This window comes from Amblyraja radiata, chromosome 5 (assembly GCF_010909765.2).
Source record: "Amblyraja radiata isolate CabotCenter1 chromosome 5, sAmbRad1.1.pri, whole genome shotgun sequence".
Taxonomy (NCBI): Eukaryota; Metazoa; Chordata; class Chondrichthyes; order Rajiformes; family Rajidae; genus Amblyraja; species Amblyraja radiata.
The window spans coordinates 110606971-110626480 of NC_045960.1; the positions used below are offsets into that span (position 1 = coordinate 110606971).

At 43.8% G+C, this 19510-nt stretch overlaps 1 protein-coding gene across 1 annotated transcript in view; it reads right to left on the reverse strand.

The window, feature by feature from the left end:
- ak9 (adenylate kinase 9) overlaps positions 1-19510 on the reverse strand; it is a 151560-nt gene that overhangs the window by 75186 nt on the left and 56864 nt on the right. Inside the window, exons 15-17 of the mRNA XM_033021970.1 lie at positions 17306-17377; positions 14119-14267; positions 12600-12756 (exon numbers count right to left, since the gene is read on the reverse strand). Coding sequence (XP_032877861.1) covers positions 12600-12756; positions 14119-14267; positions 17306-17377 — 378 coding nt within the window. The remainder of the gene's footprint in view (positions 1-12599; positions 12757-14118; positions 14268-17305; positions 17378-19510) is intronic.

Sequence of the window (19510 nt, forward strand, 5' to 3'; positions counted from 1 at the left end):
AGCTAAATAAACTAAATTTAAAAAAATCACACTGAGCAATCTGTTTTGCCATTCCAATCACTCTATACCATGGCAAAAGGGAAGGTATAGGCTTTCATGGATCATAAAGGACAAAAAGAGGAAATCGAGTGAAGAAATACATTGGAATGGGAATGGAACAAGACAACTGAGTAGAGATAAAGGTCTAGAGGAGATAGCAGGTACATTGGATCTGAACTGCAAACAATATAGAGACGATTGGTACCAAGACAAAGAAATAACTGAAAATGAGAAAAGGATGAAATACAAATATCACAAATACAAGTGTTATTACTCACGACAGAGTCAATAGGGAAAAGGGACAGTTCTGCACCAAATCAATGATAATAGATAATCTTGATTCCATTGAGAAACTATAGTGTGGGGGTCTGTGTAGTCTACTAGCAACTTCATGATGAACACATTCAGGAAGCAAAAAGACAAACAGAGAAAGATTAGCTGCGGTAGACATGCATGAAGTAGAGTCATGTGGAACATCTAATAATATGGTTGAATTTTAATCAGAAATGGTAGAAATCAGAAATCATTGAAGTGTGAATTAAAGGACTGCTGCATTTGAAAGATCCAGCATGCCTCTGCAGATGTGATATATATATATATATTTAAATATATTTATATATTGAAGCAAATTTATTTAGCTTTTGGGTTCCTTTAGTTTGGGAATTAATTAAATACCAGACTGCTAAAACTGGAAAGATGGCCTAATGAATGTCATGTATACAGGAAAAGTGGAATGCCATGTCCAGATCAGCAATATCTACAATGAGGAGGGGGGGGGGGGGGGGGGGGGGGGGGAGGAAGGGGATGATGTTGAATTCTTGTATCTCAGTTGTTTCCAACCAAATGTTATGCCAATGACTGGATCATATCTATGCCTCTCTTCCATCCGGCAAGACGTATAGAGTGTGAAAACATAAATCCAGGGACAGTTTCTTCCCAGTTGTTATCAGGCAACTGTGTCCTCTCACCAATTAGAGAGTAGTCTTCACCTCCCATCTGCATCATTGGTCATCTTTGGACTATTTTGATTGGATTTTACTGGACTTTATCTTGCACTAAACATTATTCCCTTTATGTGTAGGATGGAACTGCAGATGCTGTTGTACATTGAAGATAGACACAAAATACTGGAGTAACTCAGAGGAACAGGCAGCATCACTGGAGAGAGGGAATGGGTGACATTTTGGGTCAAGACCCTTCTTCAGACTCCATTTATCCTGTGGACGGCTCAATTGGAATCATGTATAGTCTTTTTACCGACTGGGTAACACATTAAAAAAAGCTTTTCACTGTACCCCAGTACACATGATAATAATAAAAATCTAAACTAAACTAAACAATGTAACATTTTTATAGATGAAAAGCAAATGCAAAGACCAGCAGTCTTTCTGTAGATAGGGAACTATATATTCTTTGTTCTTAATACCGGAAGGAATAAATATCCCAAAACATATTGTGCAAATGAAGCAGGTAAACAGGAGAAGTGGAAAAGGAATTAAATTATTGGCATTGTGTGAATTATGGAAGGTAATTACCAGCAGAGAATTACCCCTCGAGGTTAGAGCTTTTCAAATGAGAATAGTAATAGCTCAAGAGCAGTATTAATGATCATGCATCGCTTCAGGAGATCAATACTGCAGATTTAAATAATACAACACCTGAGAGAAGCAGAAACATCAGTCTGAGGTTTTCTAAGGGGAAATTTAAAATAAAAAATGAGGACATGGTGTAATAGATGAAGTGGATAGACTAGGGTGGGCCAAACAGAACCTTGCATAATATATAGCAGTGCTAGAAGCAAAATTATTTGAAAGGAAATACATTACAGACCTGTGAAAAGTCAAGGGCCTGAAAGTTAAGACATATCCGCTATTTTGTCCAGCATTGTTTCTCTGTAAATCTATTGTTACTGGAGTGTGTTGCCATTGAAACCATTATTAGGTTGAACCATGCCACTTATGAAATTTGTCCGGACATTTTCAGTCATGATTCCCCTTTGCACCCCAGACTTAGGTTCTCCAGGAGTTAGACAAGTCATTCTCCAGGCCATATTCCTTCGGCCAATGCCTGGAAATCAGGTTAAGTTGTTCAAAGTAGTTCCCTGCCTGTTTCTTGTCGCCCTTCTCAAATAAAGGTACAACATTAGCCACCATCCAGTCTTCCAGCACTTCAGCCACGGCTAATGAAGATACAAAATATGTAAGGAGTAGCATTAGATAGACACACAGTGTTGGAGTAACTCAACAGGTTTTCTCTGGAGAAAAAGAATGGGTGATGTTTCAGGCTGGGACCGTTCTTCTGATTTTCAGTCTGATTATTTTTCTCCAGAGATACTGCCTGACCCGCTGAATTACTCCTGCACTTTGTGACTATCTCCGCTACAACCCAGCATACGCAGTTCATTTCTATACACTAATAAGTAGAATTGCTGCTTTGTGCTGAGAATGTATAATTATTGAGGTATCACCTTCTTATCCATTGCTGGGAAGATTCTTGCCTTGGTCATCTTCATCCTACACAGTTCTGTCACAGAAGAAAATCTGCCACAGACTCAGCATTGTCGACATGGTCTTGGAGTCATAGTCATACACCATGGAAGCAGACCCTTCGGCCCGACACGTCCATGCCAACTATACTAATCCCATTTGCTCGCAATCGTCCCCTATCCTCCTAAACCTAAACCTAAACCTAAACCTCCTAAACAGTCTAAATGTCTTTTAAATATTATTGTTCCTGCCTAATACCTCTGACAGCTCATTCCATATCCCCTCCATTTTCTGTGTGAAAAAGTTTTCCATATTAAATCTTTTCTGTCTTGCCTTAAACTTTGCCCTCTCAGTTTTGTTTGCCCTATACTGGAAAAAAAGGCTTTTTAGTTGCCCTTAAAAACTGCCCTCATGATTTTGTACCACTCTATAAAATCACCCTCAGTCTCCTGTGCTGCAAGAAATAATGTCCTAGCCTGACCAAACTCTAACTTTAGCCCAGGCCCTCAAGTCCTGGCAACATCCTTGTAAATATGGCCTTCCCTCGTAAACCTTCCGGAGTTAAAAAAAACATACTATCTCGAATCTATCCAAATTGTAATGGCAATTTTAATCTTTTCCATTGTCCAACTTATTGTTGCCGTTATTACACTGGCAGGGAGAAGTGGAATTTAAGCAGTCGATGATAAAAACAAATCTTCCAGTCGTTATTTCCAGTTATTGATTCGTTATTGAAGTTGTTGAAAAATACAAAGAAGTGAACATAAAAGATCCTCTTTATTCATATACAAATTGTAGCTTTCCGTTCTTACTATCTGAACTGGTAAAAACAGTGTCTTCTCTCCCGAGCCGGCTCCCGTCTGATCTGACCACTCCCTGTCGTTTCGCTAGCCTCATCCGATGTATGTCACACCCATCTACGTATCAAAATCCCACCCCAAACGTAAAAAATATTTCTGCAAGAAATATCTGGACAAAATAATAAAATATGCTAACAGTAACTATGCTAAAGAATGGCTCCTACACAAATGCTTATCCAAATCTATCCAAATGTCTACCCAAATGCTGTGTATCTTATCCATCATAATGCCATGAAATCGAGATATGATTAACCAATATCGTTTTAACTTGAAGATGCTACAAATATACTAAGCTGACAACACAATGAATGTACAGACTGGAAGGCATTATGAATGTAAAGTTCTGTGCTGTTTTTATGCTGCCTCGGCAAGGCCACTAGCATAAGTTTCACCCCAGTCACTCCACCTCCCCTCTACCATCAGCAAGAGATACAGAAGTGTGAAAACACTCACCTCCCCTATACCCCGTGACTCTGCTCTTACTCCCCATCCCCTCATTTGTAACAAGGGCAGAGTCCCCCTTGTCCTCACCTTCCACCCCATCAGCCATCACATACACAAATAATCCTCCGACATTTTCGCCACCTCCAACGTGATTCCACCACTTGCCACATCTTCCTATCTCCTCTCCTGTCTGTTTTCCGCAGAGACCGCTCCCTCCGTAACTTCCTGGTCAACTCGTTCCTTCCCACCCGAACCACCCCCTCTCCTCGCACTTTCCCTTGCAACCGCACGAAATGATACACATGTTGCTTTACCTCCCCACTTGACTCCATTCAAGGACCCAAGCGGTCTTTCCAGGTGCGGCAGAGGTTCACCTGCACCTCCTCCAACCTCATCTATTGCATCCTCTGCTCTAGATGTCAGCTGCTCTACATCGGTGAGACCAAGCGTAGGCTTGGCGATCGCTTCGTCCAACACCTCCGCTCGGTTCGCAATAACCAACCTGATCTCCCGGTAGCACAGCACTTCAACTCCCCCTCCCATTCCAAATCTGACCTTTCTGTCCTGGGCCTCCTCCATGGCCAGTGAGGATCACCGTAAATTGGAGGAGCAGCACCTCATATTTCGCTTGGGCAGTTTGCATCCCAGCGGTATGAACATTCACTTCTCTAATTTCAGGTAGTCCCTACTTTGTCCTCCCCTTCTCAGTGGTGGAATATTGCGTTGGGGGAACGGGTTGCGTTGGGGGACCAGGCTTCCCGTGTGACTGGCACCCAACGGGTTCCACTTAGTCTAGTGTTCCTGTGGATTGGAGAGTAGTTAATGTTATCCCACTATTTAAGAAAGGCGGGAGAGAAAAACGGAATTATAGACCAGTTAGCCTGACATCGGTGGCGGGGAAGATGCTGGAGTCAATTATATAAGATGAAACCATGGGCAGAAATCCTGGGGGTCCGGGGGGACACGTCCACCCCATGCTTTGAGAGGTGAGGGACAATCTCTCCCCCCCCCCTCATGTTTTGTAATCCGGACTTTATCAGACGCTTTCTAAGGGCTGAATCGGCCCGTTCGCGGGGCTTAAAATCAAACTGCTGCATCGAGGAGATCGAGGGACCCGATGATGAAGCCCCCGCCGGCCGATGAAATACCCCGCAAACGGGCCGATTCAAGCCCCACGATTTGGGGCGGACGAAGTCGCCGTTGCTGGAGTCTGTCACCAACCAGGTCAGCTCTCGATGTTACCTTCCACAGGGCCCACGGCCGAAGCCTCGCGTGTGTGTGCATGCGCGCCCGCCAAGAAATTGTGTCCCTCGCATGTTTTGATAGCGATTTCCGTGCCTGGATGAAACAGCGGCACATTTGGATAGCAGTAACAGGGTCGGTCTGAGTCAGCATGGATTTACGAAGGGGAAATCATGCTTGACTAATCTTCTGGAATTTTTTGAGGATGTAACTAGGAAAATGGACAAGGTAGAGCCAGTGGATGTAGTGTACCTGGACTTTCAGAAAGCCTTTGATAAGGTCCCACATAGGAGATTAGTGGGCAAAATTAGGGCACATGGCATAGGGTACTGACATGGATAGAAAACAGGCAGTGACTACTGGGGTACCGCAAGGCTTGGTGCTGGGACCGCAGCTATTTACAATATGCACTAATGATTTAGATGAAGGGATTAAAAGCAACATTAGCAAATTTGCAGATGACACAAAGCTGGGTGGCAGTGTGAACTCTGAGGAGGATGCTATGAGGATGCATGGTGACTTGGACAGGTTGGGTGAGTGGGCAGATGCATGGCAGATGCAGTTTGATGTGGATAAATGTGAGGTTATTCACTTTGACTGTATGTATGACTGCTTCAATTTCGTTCAGACTTCGGTCTGAATGACAATAAAAGGCTACAGACAGACAGATTTGGTACCAAAAACAGGAAGGCAGATTATTAACTGAATGGTGTCAAGCTGGGAAAAGGGGAAGTACAACGAGATTGGGAAGTCCTTGTTCGTCAGTCACTGAAAGTAAGCATTCAGGTACAGCAGGCAGTGAGGACAGCTAATGGCATGTTGGCCTTCATAACAAGAGGAGTTGAGTATAGGAGCAAGGAGGTCCTTCTGCAGCTATACAGGGCCCTAGTGCGACCACACCTGTAGTATTGTTTGCAATTTTGGTCTTCTAATTTGAAGAAGGACATTCGTGCTATTGAGGGAGTGGAGCGTAGGTTCACGAGGTTAATTCCTGGGATGGCGGGACTGTCATATATTGATAGAATGGAGCGTCTGGGCTTGCTTACACTGGAATTTAGAACGATGAGAAGGGATCTTATTGAAACATATAAGATTATTAAGGGATTGGACATGCTAGAGGCATGAAACATGTTCCTGATGTTGGTGGAGTCCAGAACCAGGGGACACAGATTAAGAATAAGGGGTAGGCCATTTAGAACGGAGATGAGCAAAAAACATTTTCACCCAGAGAGTTGTGAATGTAGAATTCTCTGCCTCAGAAGGCAATGGAGGCCAATTCTCTGGATGCTTTCAAGAGAGAGTTAAGCGGCCTTTTCACGGGGCGACTTGACGCAAGAGTTAACCGGAGTTTAACATCGTGGGAACCTCGTGCGATAACAGTACGGCATTCGTGGACCACCGTGGACCACCGTAGCGCTAACGGCAGGTAATCGTGTATCTTGGTCACTCGGGAGAAAATTCAAGAAAGTTTGAATTTCTCCAAGAGTGACTTGTACACTTGTGGTTGAGCATTGCAACATTATATGAACGTAGTGGCCAGTGCGATATCCGTAATAACTCTTGCGGGTACCGTGGGAACTCCTGCGAACGGTGAACCCGGAAGCTGGACAGAGGGGACAGAAGGTGAGTAAAAATTGTCTTCTGTGGGATTGAATTAAAAAAATAAATAAAAATAAAGATTTGCATCCGCATATGGACATCAACTTATTCATGAGTTATGTTAATGAGATTCAAGAAAATAACTATAATCTTTAAAAGGGACTTTAAAAGGGACTTTACTGAAAGGTTCCGCATTTTTATGGTCCGTGAGAAATTTTTCACATGTACTTCTTTGAGAGATACAGCTCGGAATCCTCGCCGACTAGCGATCAATGCCTTTCCGAAGCAGGGTCCGGAACGCTACCAATCAATGTTGTACAGAGACCCGTGTAAGGAGTGAACTGCACATGCTGGTTTAAACCGAAGACAGACACAAAAAGCTGGAGTAACTCAGCGAGTCAAGCAGCATCTCTGGAGAAAAATAGCTGATGTTTCGGGACGAGACACATCTTCAGACTCAATTCCGATTAGGATGTCTGAAGAAGGGTTCCGATTCGAATCGCCACCTATTCTTTTTCTCCAGAGATGCTGCCTGACCCGCTGACTTACTCCAGCTTTTTATGTTTTTCTTCCCAGATCTGACTTACCTGCTGAGTTACACCAACATTTTGTGTCCTTCTGTGCGTATTAACCAGCATTAACCAGCGTCTGCAGTTCCTTTAGACATTACCTAACTTCAGATTTTAGAGATATAGCGCGTTGGAACTCCTGCGAACGGTAAACCCGGAAGCTGGCCAGAGGGGACAGAAGGTGAGTAAAAAAGGTGGTCTCAATATCGACAAGGGAACATGTGTCCTTCGAGGACGTCCCACCTAATTGTCATTGTTGGATAATCTTTTTAACAGGAACACTTGCAGAGATGGCTCCCAGAAAATCTCAAAGAAAGGGGGTAAAGCGTGTCAGAGATGTTTTTGCCATGTTGCTCTATTCAGTTTCTATATTGTTTCAGTTTCTATATCTATATTGTTGCTCTATTCAGTTTCCCAGGGGGTCGGGACGGGACTGGAGTTGGGAGGGAAAGGTGGGGGAGTCGAGGGAGAGGAGGGGGAGACAGATGGGGGTGTCTTAATTTACTGGCGGCGGGTGTCTGTCACTGAAACAGGCAGGTGAGATTTCACATCCACCTTGTGTGTGCCTCTCTCTCTCTCTCCCTCCCTCTTACACAGGCTGAGAGACTCTGCCTCTGTGAGTGTACGTCTCTTTCTCCCCCTCTCCCACACACAGTAAGACCGAGGTACTGTGCTCAGTCCATCTGTGTCTCCCACATACACAGTAAAACATGTCTCCAAATGAGCCAATTCAACCAAGGGAGGATATTTATAGTGTGTGAACATCATTTGTGTCACGTGTAGTTCACGATGTTCATTCAAGATTTAACGCGAAAGCTCGGGAGACGGACAAGTCACTCGCACAAATAACAGAAATGCCGAGTACCGTGGGAACTCTTTATCTACCCCCCGTTATATCGTGCGAGACTCGTGCTGGACCACGACCACTTCACTCTGGTGACACCTTGCGTCAACTCGCCCCGTGAAAAAGCCCCATTAGATAGAGCTCTTAAAGATAGCGGAGTCAAGGGATTATGGGGAGAAAGCAGGAGCAGGGTACTGATTGTGGATGAAGTAAATGGCGGTGCTGGCTCGAAGGGCTGAATGGCCTACTCCTGCACCTATTGTCTATATCCATTGAAGGTCCTCGTAAGCCAAAGCTCATTTAATTGAAGGCAATTATCAACCTGGTTCAAATCACCAGGCAGGAGACTGGGTGTGATGTTAATGGGCAAGTTCTCAAATTGGCAGAATGTGGCTAGTGTCTTGTGAAGATCTGTGTTGTGCCAAACAGTTCAATATCAATAAAAGGCTCAGAGAATGGAATACAAAGCAGTATTTCTCAATTTCACAATCCCAAAATCGGTGCAGCACAAAGAAATATAAATGGCAGGATACATTGTAACAGCTTTGTCATAAGGGTGCCTGCACTTCAATGGTTAAATGAATCAATTAAGTTTTATTCTCTGGAATTGAGAAGGTAATGATTAAAAATAACTATTTCAGCCTGTCAGGGAATCTAGGACAAATGGATATAATTTAGAGGCTGGTCTTTCAGGAGTGAAGTTAGAATACAGTTAGTTCATAATTGGCAATTTCTGCTGGGTCCGTTTTAAATACAGGATTATTAGCTCGAAGCATTTATGGATATGGGATAAAAATAAAGTGTTTAGTCATGGAGAAACAAAAAATTCTTATTTCTGTTCGTATATTCCAATGCATAAAGTACACTACTAAACAAAAGATTGTTTTATTCAGATTATGAGGGGTGTAGATCAGAAAGAAAAAAATCCTTTCGGCAAAGAGTTAAGAACCAGGGGCATAGATTTTGAGTAATCAGTAAAAGGAATAACAGGAGGTAAGGAAAAGTATTTTCATGCAACAAATGGGAGCAATCTGGAACTCCCTGCCTGGTAGAAGCAGAAACATCCGGGTGTAAGGGCCATTGCCTGCAGTGTCTGGGTGTAAGAGCCATTGCCTGCAGTGATATGAGGCTAGTGCTGGAAGTTGATATTAAAAAGCACAGCGCTGTCAATCAGCATGGACTTCAGGGTCAACTGGCCTGTTTCATAACCTTTCTCAGATTCGATGATTGTTGGGAATGTTGTCTCAATCTTGCTTGACTATGCTTCGGATCTCAGCAGCTTTCTTCTGGTGACCTTATACCACCCTTTATGGAGAATAAGCATATCATTCTTTTCTAAGAAGGGCCTTGACCCGAAATGTCACCCATTCCATCTCTCCAGAGGCGCTGCCTGTCCCGCTGAGTTGCTCCAGCTTTTTGTGTCAAGTTTGAGGAAACGTGAAACCTATTTTTCACTTGTCAACTGTTTGAAAATGGGTTACTAACCACCGCGTTCAAAACCATAGTACTGCCCGCAGGATGCAGATTCCCCAAGCGGAATATGAAGTGCTGTTCCTCCAATTTGCGGTGTTGCTCGCTCAGGCCATGGAGGAGACCCAGGACAGAGAGGTCGGATGGGGAATGGGAGGGGGAGTTGAAGTGCTGAGCCACCAGGAAGTCAGCTTGGTTATTGCAGAGGTATTCGGTGAAGCGATCGCCCAACCTCCGCTTGGTCTCACCGATGTAGATCAGCTGACATCTAGAGCAGCGGATGCAGTAGATGAGGTTGGAGGAGATGCAGGTGAACCTCTGTCGCACCTGGAACGACTGCTTGGGTCCTTGAATGGAGTCGAGGGGGGAGGTAAAGGGACAAGTGTTGCATCTATTGCGGTTGCAACGGAAAGTGCCCGGGGAGGGGGTGGTACGGGAGGGAAGGGAAGAATTGAGAAGGGAGTTACGGAGGGAGCGGTCTTTGCGGAAGGCAGACATGGGGGGAGATGGGAAGATGTGGCGAGTGGTGGGGTCACGTTGGAGGTGGCGGAACTGACGGAGGATTACCTGTTGTATGTGACGGCTGGTGGGGTGAAAGGTGCGGACTAGGGGGACTCTGCCCTTGTTGCGAGTGGGGGGATGGGGAGAGAGAGCAGTGTTGCGGGGTATGGAAGAGACCCTGGTGCGAGCCTCATCTATGGTGGAGGAGGGGAACCCCCGTTCACTGAAGAATGAAGAATGAGAGATTGGGCAGGCTCAGTGCTTATTCCTCTGAGCACAGGAGATAGAGGGGTGACTGAAATTGAGGTGTATAAAATCATGAACCTGAGGGGCAAGATCTTTCGCGGACAGTGCTGTGCATATGGAACGAGCTTCCAGAGAAAGTGGTTGATCGTAATACCATTTAAAAGGCATTTGGACACGTACATAGATAGTAAACAAAATGTATAGGAAGGAACACAAAAAGCTGGAGTAACTCAGCGGGACAGGCAGCTTCTCTGGAGAGAAGGAATGGGTGACGTTTCAGGTTGGGACCTTCTTCCTCTCGACCCGAAACGCCACCCATTCCTTCTCTCCAGAGATGCTACTTGTCCCGCTAAGTTACTCCAGCTTTTTGTGTCTGTATTCGGTTTCAACTAGCATCTGCAGTTCCTTCCTACACATATAGATAGACACAAAATGCTAGTAACTCAGCAGTGATGCTGCATGTCCCACTGAGTTACTCCAGCATATTGTGTCTCACATAGATAGTAAATCTTAGATAGTAATCTTTCAAAAATCTTTAGATTCTGGAGTAGTTCCTGAGGATTGGCGGGTAGCAAACGTAACCCCACTTTTTAAGAAGGGAGGGAGAGAGAAAACGGGGAATTACAGACCAGTTAGTCTAACATCGGTAGTGGGGAAACTGCTAGAGTCAGTTATTAAAGATGGGATAGCAGCACATTTGGAAAGTGGTGAAATCATTGGACAAAGTCAGCATGGATTTACAAAAGGTAAATCATGTCTGACGAATCTTATAGAATTTTTCGAGGATGTAACTAGTAGCGTGGATAGGGGAGAACCAGTGGATGTGTTGTATCTGGACTTCCAGAAGGCTTTCGACAAGGTCCCTCATAAGAGATTAGTTTACAAACTTAAAGCACACGGTATTGGGGGTTCAGTATTGATGTGGATAGAGAACTGGCTGGCAAACAGGAAGCAAAGAGTAGGAGTAAACGGGTCCTTTTCACAATGGCAAGCAGTGACTAGTGGGGTACCGCAAGGCTCAGTGCTGGGACCCCAGCTATTTACAATATATATTAATGATCTGGATGAGGGAATTGAAGGCAATATCTCCAAGTTTGCGGATGACACTAAGCTGGGGGGCAGTGTTAGCTGTGAGGAGGATGCTAGGAGACTGCAAGGTGACTTGGATAGGCTGGGTGAGTGGGCAAATGTTTGGCAGATGCAGTATAATGTGGATAAATGTGAGGTTATCCATTTTGGTGGCAAAGACAGGAAAGCAGACTATTATCTAAATGGTGGCCGACTAGGAAAAGGGGAGATGCAGCGAGACCTGGGTGTCATGGTACACCAGTCATTGAAAGTAGGCATGCAGGTGCAGCAGGCAGTGAAGAAAGCGAATGGTATGTTAGCTTTCATAGCAAAAGGATTTGAGTATAGGAGCAGGGAGGTTCTACTGCAGTTGTACAGGGTCTTGGTGAGACCACACCTGGAGTATTGCGTACAGTTTTGGTCTCCAAATCTGAGGAAGGACATTATTGCCATAGAGGGAGTGCAGAGAAGGTTCACCAGACTGATTCCTGGGATGTCAGGACTGTCTTATGAAGGACTGGATAGACTTGGTTTATACTCTCTAGAATTTAGGAGATTGAGAGGGGATCTTATAGAAACTTATAAAATTCTTAAGGGGTTGGACAGGCTAGATGCAGGAAGATTGCTCCCGACGTTGGGGAAGTCCAGGACAAGGGGTCACAGCTTAAGGATAAGGGGGAAATCCTTTAAAACCGAGATGAGAAGAACTTTTTTCACACAGAGAGTGGTGAATCTCTGGAACTCTCTGCCACAGAGGGTAGTCGAGGCCAGTTCATTGGCTATATTTAAGAGGGAGTTAGATGTGGCCCTTGTGGCTAAGGGGATCAGAGGGTATGGAGAGAAGGCAGGTACGGGATACTGAGTTGGATGATCAGCCATGATCATATTGAATGGCGGTGCAGGCTCGAAGGGCCGAATGGCCTACTCCTGCACCTAATTTCTATGTTTCTATGTAAAGGTTATCTAGTTGTCCTACAACTTTAGGCTGTGCACGTCATACGCAAGAAGAAGAGAAGTAAAGGTTATGAGCCACATGTGAGCAAATGGGACCAGCTTAAATACAGTATAAATCAGCATGGATGATTTGGGCCAAAGCGCATGTTTCCGTGCTCTATTACTCTCTGATTCCATTAAAATCCAGTCCTAAGAATGATATGACCATTGTGTTCCAATCTTTGCAAACACATTAAAGAATCCAACCAATATAAAACCACTTTGGTTAAGTACTTACCATCTTCCACAACACTACGTAAAACGAAGATATTATCAGGAATCAAGTCTATCTCTTCCATTGCTTTACATTGATCTGCTGTTTCAGGGAAATTATCCAATACCCAACCCCCTTCCATCGGTTTGTCAGGATTCTGCTGTTTTTTGTCTTCATGTACCTACAAAATAAATACATCAAAACACCTCGAATGTCATCCTTGAAATTGTGTTAGCTGTAGTTTAGTGGCAGTTCCTGCCACTCTCAGTTGAAAGAGCCATCCAGGCCCTTCTCTCACCATTTAAAAACAACCAGCTTTTCTACCTGTTTCCAGTAATAGGCAGATAGGGAAATGTAGGACAGAAACGACCCCTTTGGTATACTGAGTCTACGCTGACCATCAACTATCCATTGATAGTAATCCTACACTGTCAAGATCAATTTGGGATAGAGCAAGTGTTAGTCACTTGCACCCGGATAGCCTTCTTCTAGGAATGGTGTTCTGCCAGCAAAAAATTATTGATCTCCGTCAATGCTGCTTTTGAAAACCTCATTCTTTAGAGCGGTATGGATACCTATCCATTAGCTCTTGTTCCTATGTGTAGGAAGGAACTGCAGATAAAATGTGGAGGGAGGAACTGCAGATGCTGGTTTAAACGAAGATAGACACCAAAAGCTAGAATTAATCAGTGGGTCAGGCAGCATCTCTGGAGCAAAGGAATAGGTGACAGCTGCTGTGTATTACAACTTACAAAATACATTTGGACAGACATATGGATAGGGAGGGTTGCGAAGGATATAGGCAAAATGCGGGAAAATGGGACTAGCATAGATGGGGCATCTTGGTCAGCATGGACAAGTTGGGCTAGAGGCCTGATTCTGTGCTCTAATTCTTATTTCTGTTCGTATATTCCAATGCATAAAGTACACTACTAAACAAAAGTGCTAGTCAAGTGATGGGGTTAATACAAATGTGTGCCCACTGGTCGGTGTGGATGTGATGGGCTGAATGACCTGTTCCCATGCTGTATAGCGTTATAACTAGACAAGTTTAATCGTAACATATGAAAGTCGGTGGGGGCGCTGCAAGCCGGTCGCCCTGCCAGCAGCGTGTCAGTTCTCTCTACTTTTTTTGTTTTTTAAGTATGTCCTAATGTGGGTTTTTAGTGTTTCTCTGTGTGTTTTGTGTGGGGGGTGGTGTGGGGGGGGGGGGGTAAGGGGGAAACCGCTTCGGTCGCCTCCTCCACCGAGAGGTAGCTTTTTTCATGTCGCCTCCCCCGTGGCCTAACAGCAAGGATCGGGCGGCCTTTCCCGGAGACGCGCCCGGGGCTTCAGCGGCGGGCGCAGCGTGGACTTTATGTGCAATGTGACGAATAAAACCGTATTGTATTGTATTGTAATGCATTATGTGCTGGAATTTCTAGCCCGAAAGTCATTAAAGACCAAACATTTCCATGCATGAAGGAAGCACTGCTCATACCTTCCAAAAGGATTTTTATGTTTCAATGAAATATACTATCTTTTCATCAAAATGCAGCCTTACCTCTGAAATAGCTTTCACCAATGCTTCCATGTAGATATCTATTGGCAGTTGTATTTGGGCATGTGATGCATTCTCAACAGCTTCATTTACAATAGCCTTTACTTCAGGGTGTTCCTCAGACACTTCGTCAACCATAAATTTTATAGCAGCTAAAGTACAAACAATTTATACATATTACTTTAGAAATTGAAACTACCTAAAATTACAATTCATTTTTTTATGCAAAAAAATGCTCTAAGTGTAAGATTCTTGAATATGTGATATTTGGGTTCTGATGTGACTTTTACACTTTAAACTTTAGAGATACAGCTTTGAAACAGACTCTTCGGCCCATGGAGTCTGTACCGTAGCGATCACCCTGTACACTAGCACTATCCTAGTGACAATTTACAATTGAAAATTTACAATTGTAAATTGATAATTTATTTGAAAGTTTGGTGACATTAAAAGCCAATAATTATTGTCTTCCTTGAATCAATCTGCTGCTGTAGCTGATCATTGAAACAGGTTTATATTATTTCAATATATTATATATATTTCAATGCTGTTGTTCTCATTTGAGATTGATTTTTAATTACATTTTTAGTTAAACTTATGCACAATTATCCAATAAATGGAAACACGAGCCAATAAAATAAAAGACTACTGAACAGTGCTGTGGGATATGGGGAAATGAGCCGCCCCAGTGCGGTTGGGGGCTATGGGTGAGTGGTAGAATATTGTGTAGGGGAAACAGGTTGCGTTGCGGGAACAGGTGACTGGTGGAATATTGCATTGGGGGAACGGGTTGCATTGGGGGACCAGGCCTCCCGTGTTTCAGGGACCCAACGGGTCCCACTTGGTCTAGTATATATATTACTAAAACTCTCATCTTGTTTGTTTGCAAGCATGCATGCGTGCATGTGCGTGATATTCCAAAACCCCGTCAAAACGGGTACACGATAGCGCTACCATTTTTGGCCCACCTTACTCATCATTGTCCTGTGATGTAAAAGAAACAAGTTTTGTTTGGATTGATGTTATATGTTACAAGTTATTGACATTTTAAACTTTGCAAAAAAACACTTTTCAAATCACTTTTCCACTTGCCCTGCCCGTTAGCTGCGTTCGTTGACGTTACAATGGGCTTACTAATCTCATTTACACACAGAGAGTTGTGAGTCTCTGGAATTCTCTGCCTCAGAGGGCGGTGGAGGCTGGCTCTCTGGATGCTTTCAAAAGAGAGCTAGACAGAGCTCTTAAAGATAGCGGAGTCAAGGGATATGGCGAGAAGGCAGGAATGGGGTACTGATTGTGGATGATCAGCCATGCACATTTAATGGTAGTGCTGGTTCGAAGGTCAAATGGCCTACTCCTGCACCTATTGTCTATTATCTTTATTACTAAAAGTCTGATCTTGACCTCTTCTTGTTGTTCTGTATATTGATTTTAGAAAAAACTCTGCCACTTACGGCATTGATTTTTGGCCATCTTACTCAGAGTCCCCCTCTACTGCGCAGGGCAAGAGGATTTTTCCCATCAATGAAAAATAAAAGAGTTATTAATGTTTAAAAAATGTTGAGATTCAACATCTCAACATCTGAAGGCCACGCCCCTTCCGGAGGGGCTATAAAACCCAGAAGCGTTGTGCTTCAGTTAGTCTCTGCAAGATAGGGGAGCGAGATGGTCACGTCTCTCAGTCTGAGCTGTGAACAACACAGAACACATGTCAACTAAACTGTGAGTGGTTTTTCTGACCTGTCAGTGCCCTTAATGTGGTTTGAAAATATCGTTTGGAAATGCTAAAGCTGTGTTGCCTTGTGTTTGGATATGCTAAAGCTGTGTTGCCTTTGGTTTGGAAATGCTAACGCTGTGTTGCCTAATTAAAGTTGCCATGCCTAATTAAAGTTGCCTTGCCCAATTAAAGTTGCCTTGCCTAATTAGTTGCCTTGCCTAATTAAAGTTGCCTTGTCTAATTAAAGTTGCCTTGCCTTCTATATAATTAAGTCTCATCTTGGCCTAATCTTGGGGGAGGAATTATAAAACCCAAATGTGTGGGCGTGGCTCAGTCTTTGCAAGATGGAGGAGGGAGAGGTCACGACTCGCTGTCTTTAGTGGCCTGCACCCTGTTTGAAATGGTATGAAACTGCACTTGAATTTGGTGGCCTTGCACCCTGCTTGAAGTGGTAGGAAACTGCACTTGAATTTGGTGGCCTTGCACCCTGCTTGAAATGGAATTTCAAGGAATAGCCAGCCCACGAGCTGTGAGTGAGCTGCCAGTACAACAGCCTTGAGTGACTGAGCCACGAGCCCAAGAATGCATTCGGCCCACAATGTCCATACAAGCCCTCTTTAAACTATTCCCTTCAGCCCAAAAAGCTCCAGAAAGTGCCCCCCCCCCCTCCACTGGCCACCAATATTGGAATATTGGACCCCCATCGGGTCCCACTTAGGCTAGTATTATCTATTTACATTAAAAAATCGTGATTTTTCAAACAAAATTAGTGTTAATCAAATTCTTCCGTTTTCATTAACTGCTAACATTGTGTTTAAGTTATTGTCACAATTTTCATTGGGGGGGGGGTGGGATAGGGGGCACGTTGCATTTAAAAACAAACATCGCAATTTTAATTGTGGGGGGGGGATATGAGGGAGGTGGGGAGCAGGGAGATATAGGGAGGGGAGAGGGAGGGGAAAGTGTGGGAGGTGAGGAGGGATAGTGGGTGAGGAGGGGGGATAGAGGGAAAGGAGGGGGGGAGTGGTAGAGGTAGGGAGTGGGGTATAGAGGGAGAGGAGGGCAGTGGGGGAGGTGAGAAGGGAGAGTAGGGGAGTGGGATGGGTGAGGAGTGGGGGAGTGGAGGTGGGTAGGGAGGGGGGAGGTGTTATGGAGTGACAGGGTAAGGGAAAGGAGAGGGAAAGAGAGGTGAAGGGGAGGGAGTGCTGGGGGATAAGGGGGAATGGAGGAGGATAGGGGTAAGAAGAGGGGTGGCGAAGCGCAGATGGGGAAGGGTTGCCGTGACTCGCGTCACAACGGGGATCTCTGGCTTCAGAATGGGAACCCCTCAGCTGCGCCTGCGCAGTTGGGAGCTATGAGTCAGTGGTGCAATATTGCCTTGGGGAACGTGCCCAACGAGTCCGCACCTGGTCTAGTATACTATGAATGGGTAAATATTTGCAATACTAATGTTCATTGAAATGGTTTATCTACCAAGATCTTCTGCAGTTGGTTGCACTTGTTCGGGAACTTCCACTGGTGTCTCTTCTTCAATGGTATGTTCCTCTATTTAGAAATGAAAAATACAATTAAATTAGAATTATATAATATTAATACTTTCAAATAAAAGCATTTGTTCTCTTGCACCTCATGTTGAGTTTTAAAGTGTGCCTGTTCTTTTCTATCTACATATCTTCTTCCAGTCCCATAGCAGAAATGAAGAAAATGCCACAAACTCAGCATTGAAACAGTTAGTTTCAGACTGATGTCCCTTCATTAGAGCTTGGAAAGGGGAAAAATAATTTAGTTTTTGGTTGCAGAGGTGAGTGGATAAACTGAGGCAAGGGTTTTCTTGATGATTCCAATATTTACAGAGCATTCGGATAGTAAATTAATGAGAGAGAGAGAGAGAGAAGAGAGAGGAAGAGAGAGAGAGAGAGGAAGAGAGGGAGAGGGGGAGAGAGGGAGAGAGAGAGAAAGAGAGAGAATGAGACAGAGATGGAGGGAAGTCGAGAGACAGAGAGAGAGACACACAGAGAGACACAGACAGAGAGAGAGAGAGAGAGAGACAGAGATGAGAGGCAGAGATGAGAGAGAGATGAGGGACGGAGATGAGAGACAGATGAGAGAGAGAAAGTCAAGATAGAGAGAGAGAGAGGGGGATGCGGAGGCAGGGAGGGAGAGGGAGAGAGTGAGAAAGATTGGGGGTTGGAAGAGGGAGGAGGAAGGGGAGCGGGAGAAGGAGGGGGAGAAAAGATTGGACCATTTGAAAGCTTTGATGAGCTGTTGCTGCAGATGAAACCAATAAGATTAGATTAGATTAGATATAATTTATTGCCACACAGCCAGGCTGGTGGAAATTTGGGTTGTCTGCAGCGATACAATAATAGAGAATAATATAAATGCCCAATGTCTATGGAGAGAAAAAACTGGATTAATATTAATGATGAGTAACCTCACGAGATCCACCACACTTTTCAATCTCTATAGTTGGTTCAATGGTGGTTGCTTCAATGGTTTATTTCTTGTCTCGTATGCAGAGATATAATAAATAGCTTGTTCTGCAGCCTATACAGTCATATCATATCACACATGAGTACAATAGATCTTCTTCCGGAACAGCACTCACTGTGCCAGCACACTTTAGCACTGATTTTCTAATTTCCAAAAAGTCTGAACGTGGCCGAAGGAGATATGCGATTTCCTACATTGCTGACTTTAAGGCCTTGTGTCTGAAGCCATGACTATTTCTATTCTCACAGCACTGTTCCATGCAACTGCAGAAAGTGCAGCAGTCAATGTTTCCATGATGTTCTCTCCTCTATGCTGGGGAAACCAAATGCAGGTTTGGTGACCTCTTTGCAGAACCAATGTGTTCCACCCACAAGGGCAGCCATGAGGTTTTAGTTGCTTTCCACTTGAATTCTCTAACTTCCAGTCTGTCCTATCTACCGAATTATTCCAATTAAGCCAATCCTTTCTGCAATTTTTAACTTTAACATATTTTAGTTTTATTAGCCTCAAGGAATCAGGTTAATGCATTCACTTTAACTGAGTGCTTTAATTAAATGACATCCCTAAATTATTTGAAAACAACAGAAGCTCTTGTTCATTTCATTAGAACTAAATAAATTAAATGTTCACCTAGTGCAATTTTGAGCAACATGAATGCCTTAGCATAAATTATTTTAGTGGATGTTGGACACAAAATGCTGAAGTAACTCAGACACCATCTCTGAAGAAAAGGAATAGGTGACGTTTCAGATCGAGACCCTTCTTTAGTCGATATCAGCTTGCTCTGAATCCAAGATTCAGGTATCACAATTTACATAAACTTTTTATTGTTCAATTGTGATTGATTTTGCACCCCAATGGGTATGATAAATGTATTAAAAATTAGATAATTAATAATACATTTAATTTCGATCTTCAATTGAAATTTTATTTTGAAGTCTCGTTACGAGACTGCGTGAAGAACCGGCAGTACGCATGCGCATCAATACGGTGACGAATGGCGCGATAGCACCTTTAAATTTGGAAGGGGAAGTTGACTTTGGAAACTTCCCTGAAATACACCATCAGAGCTTTAAACAGTCAAAGGTATGTTTTTTTTACAGGAACTGTGCTTATTTTCGACGCTGGTTTGGTTCCCAAAATAAACAAATCGAAAAACAAGAGGAAACGTGCAAGTGAAAATTC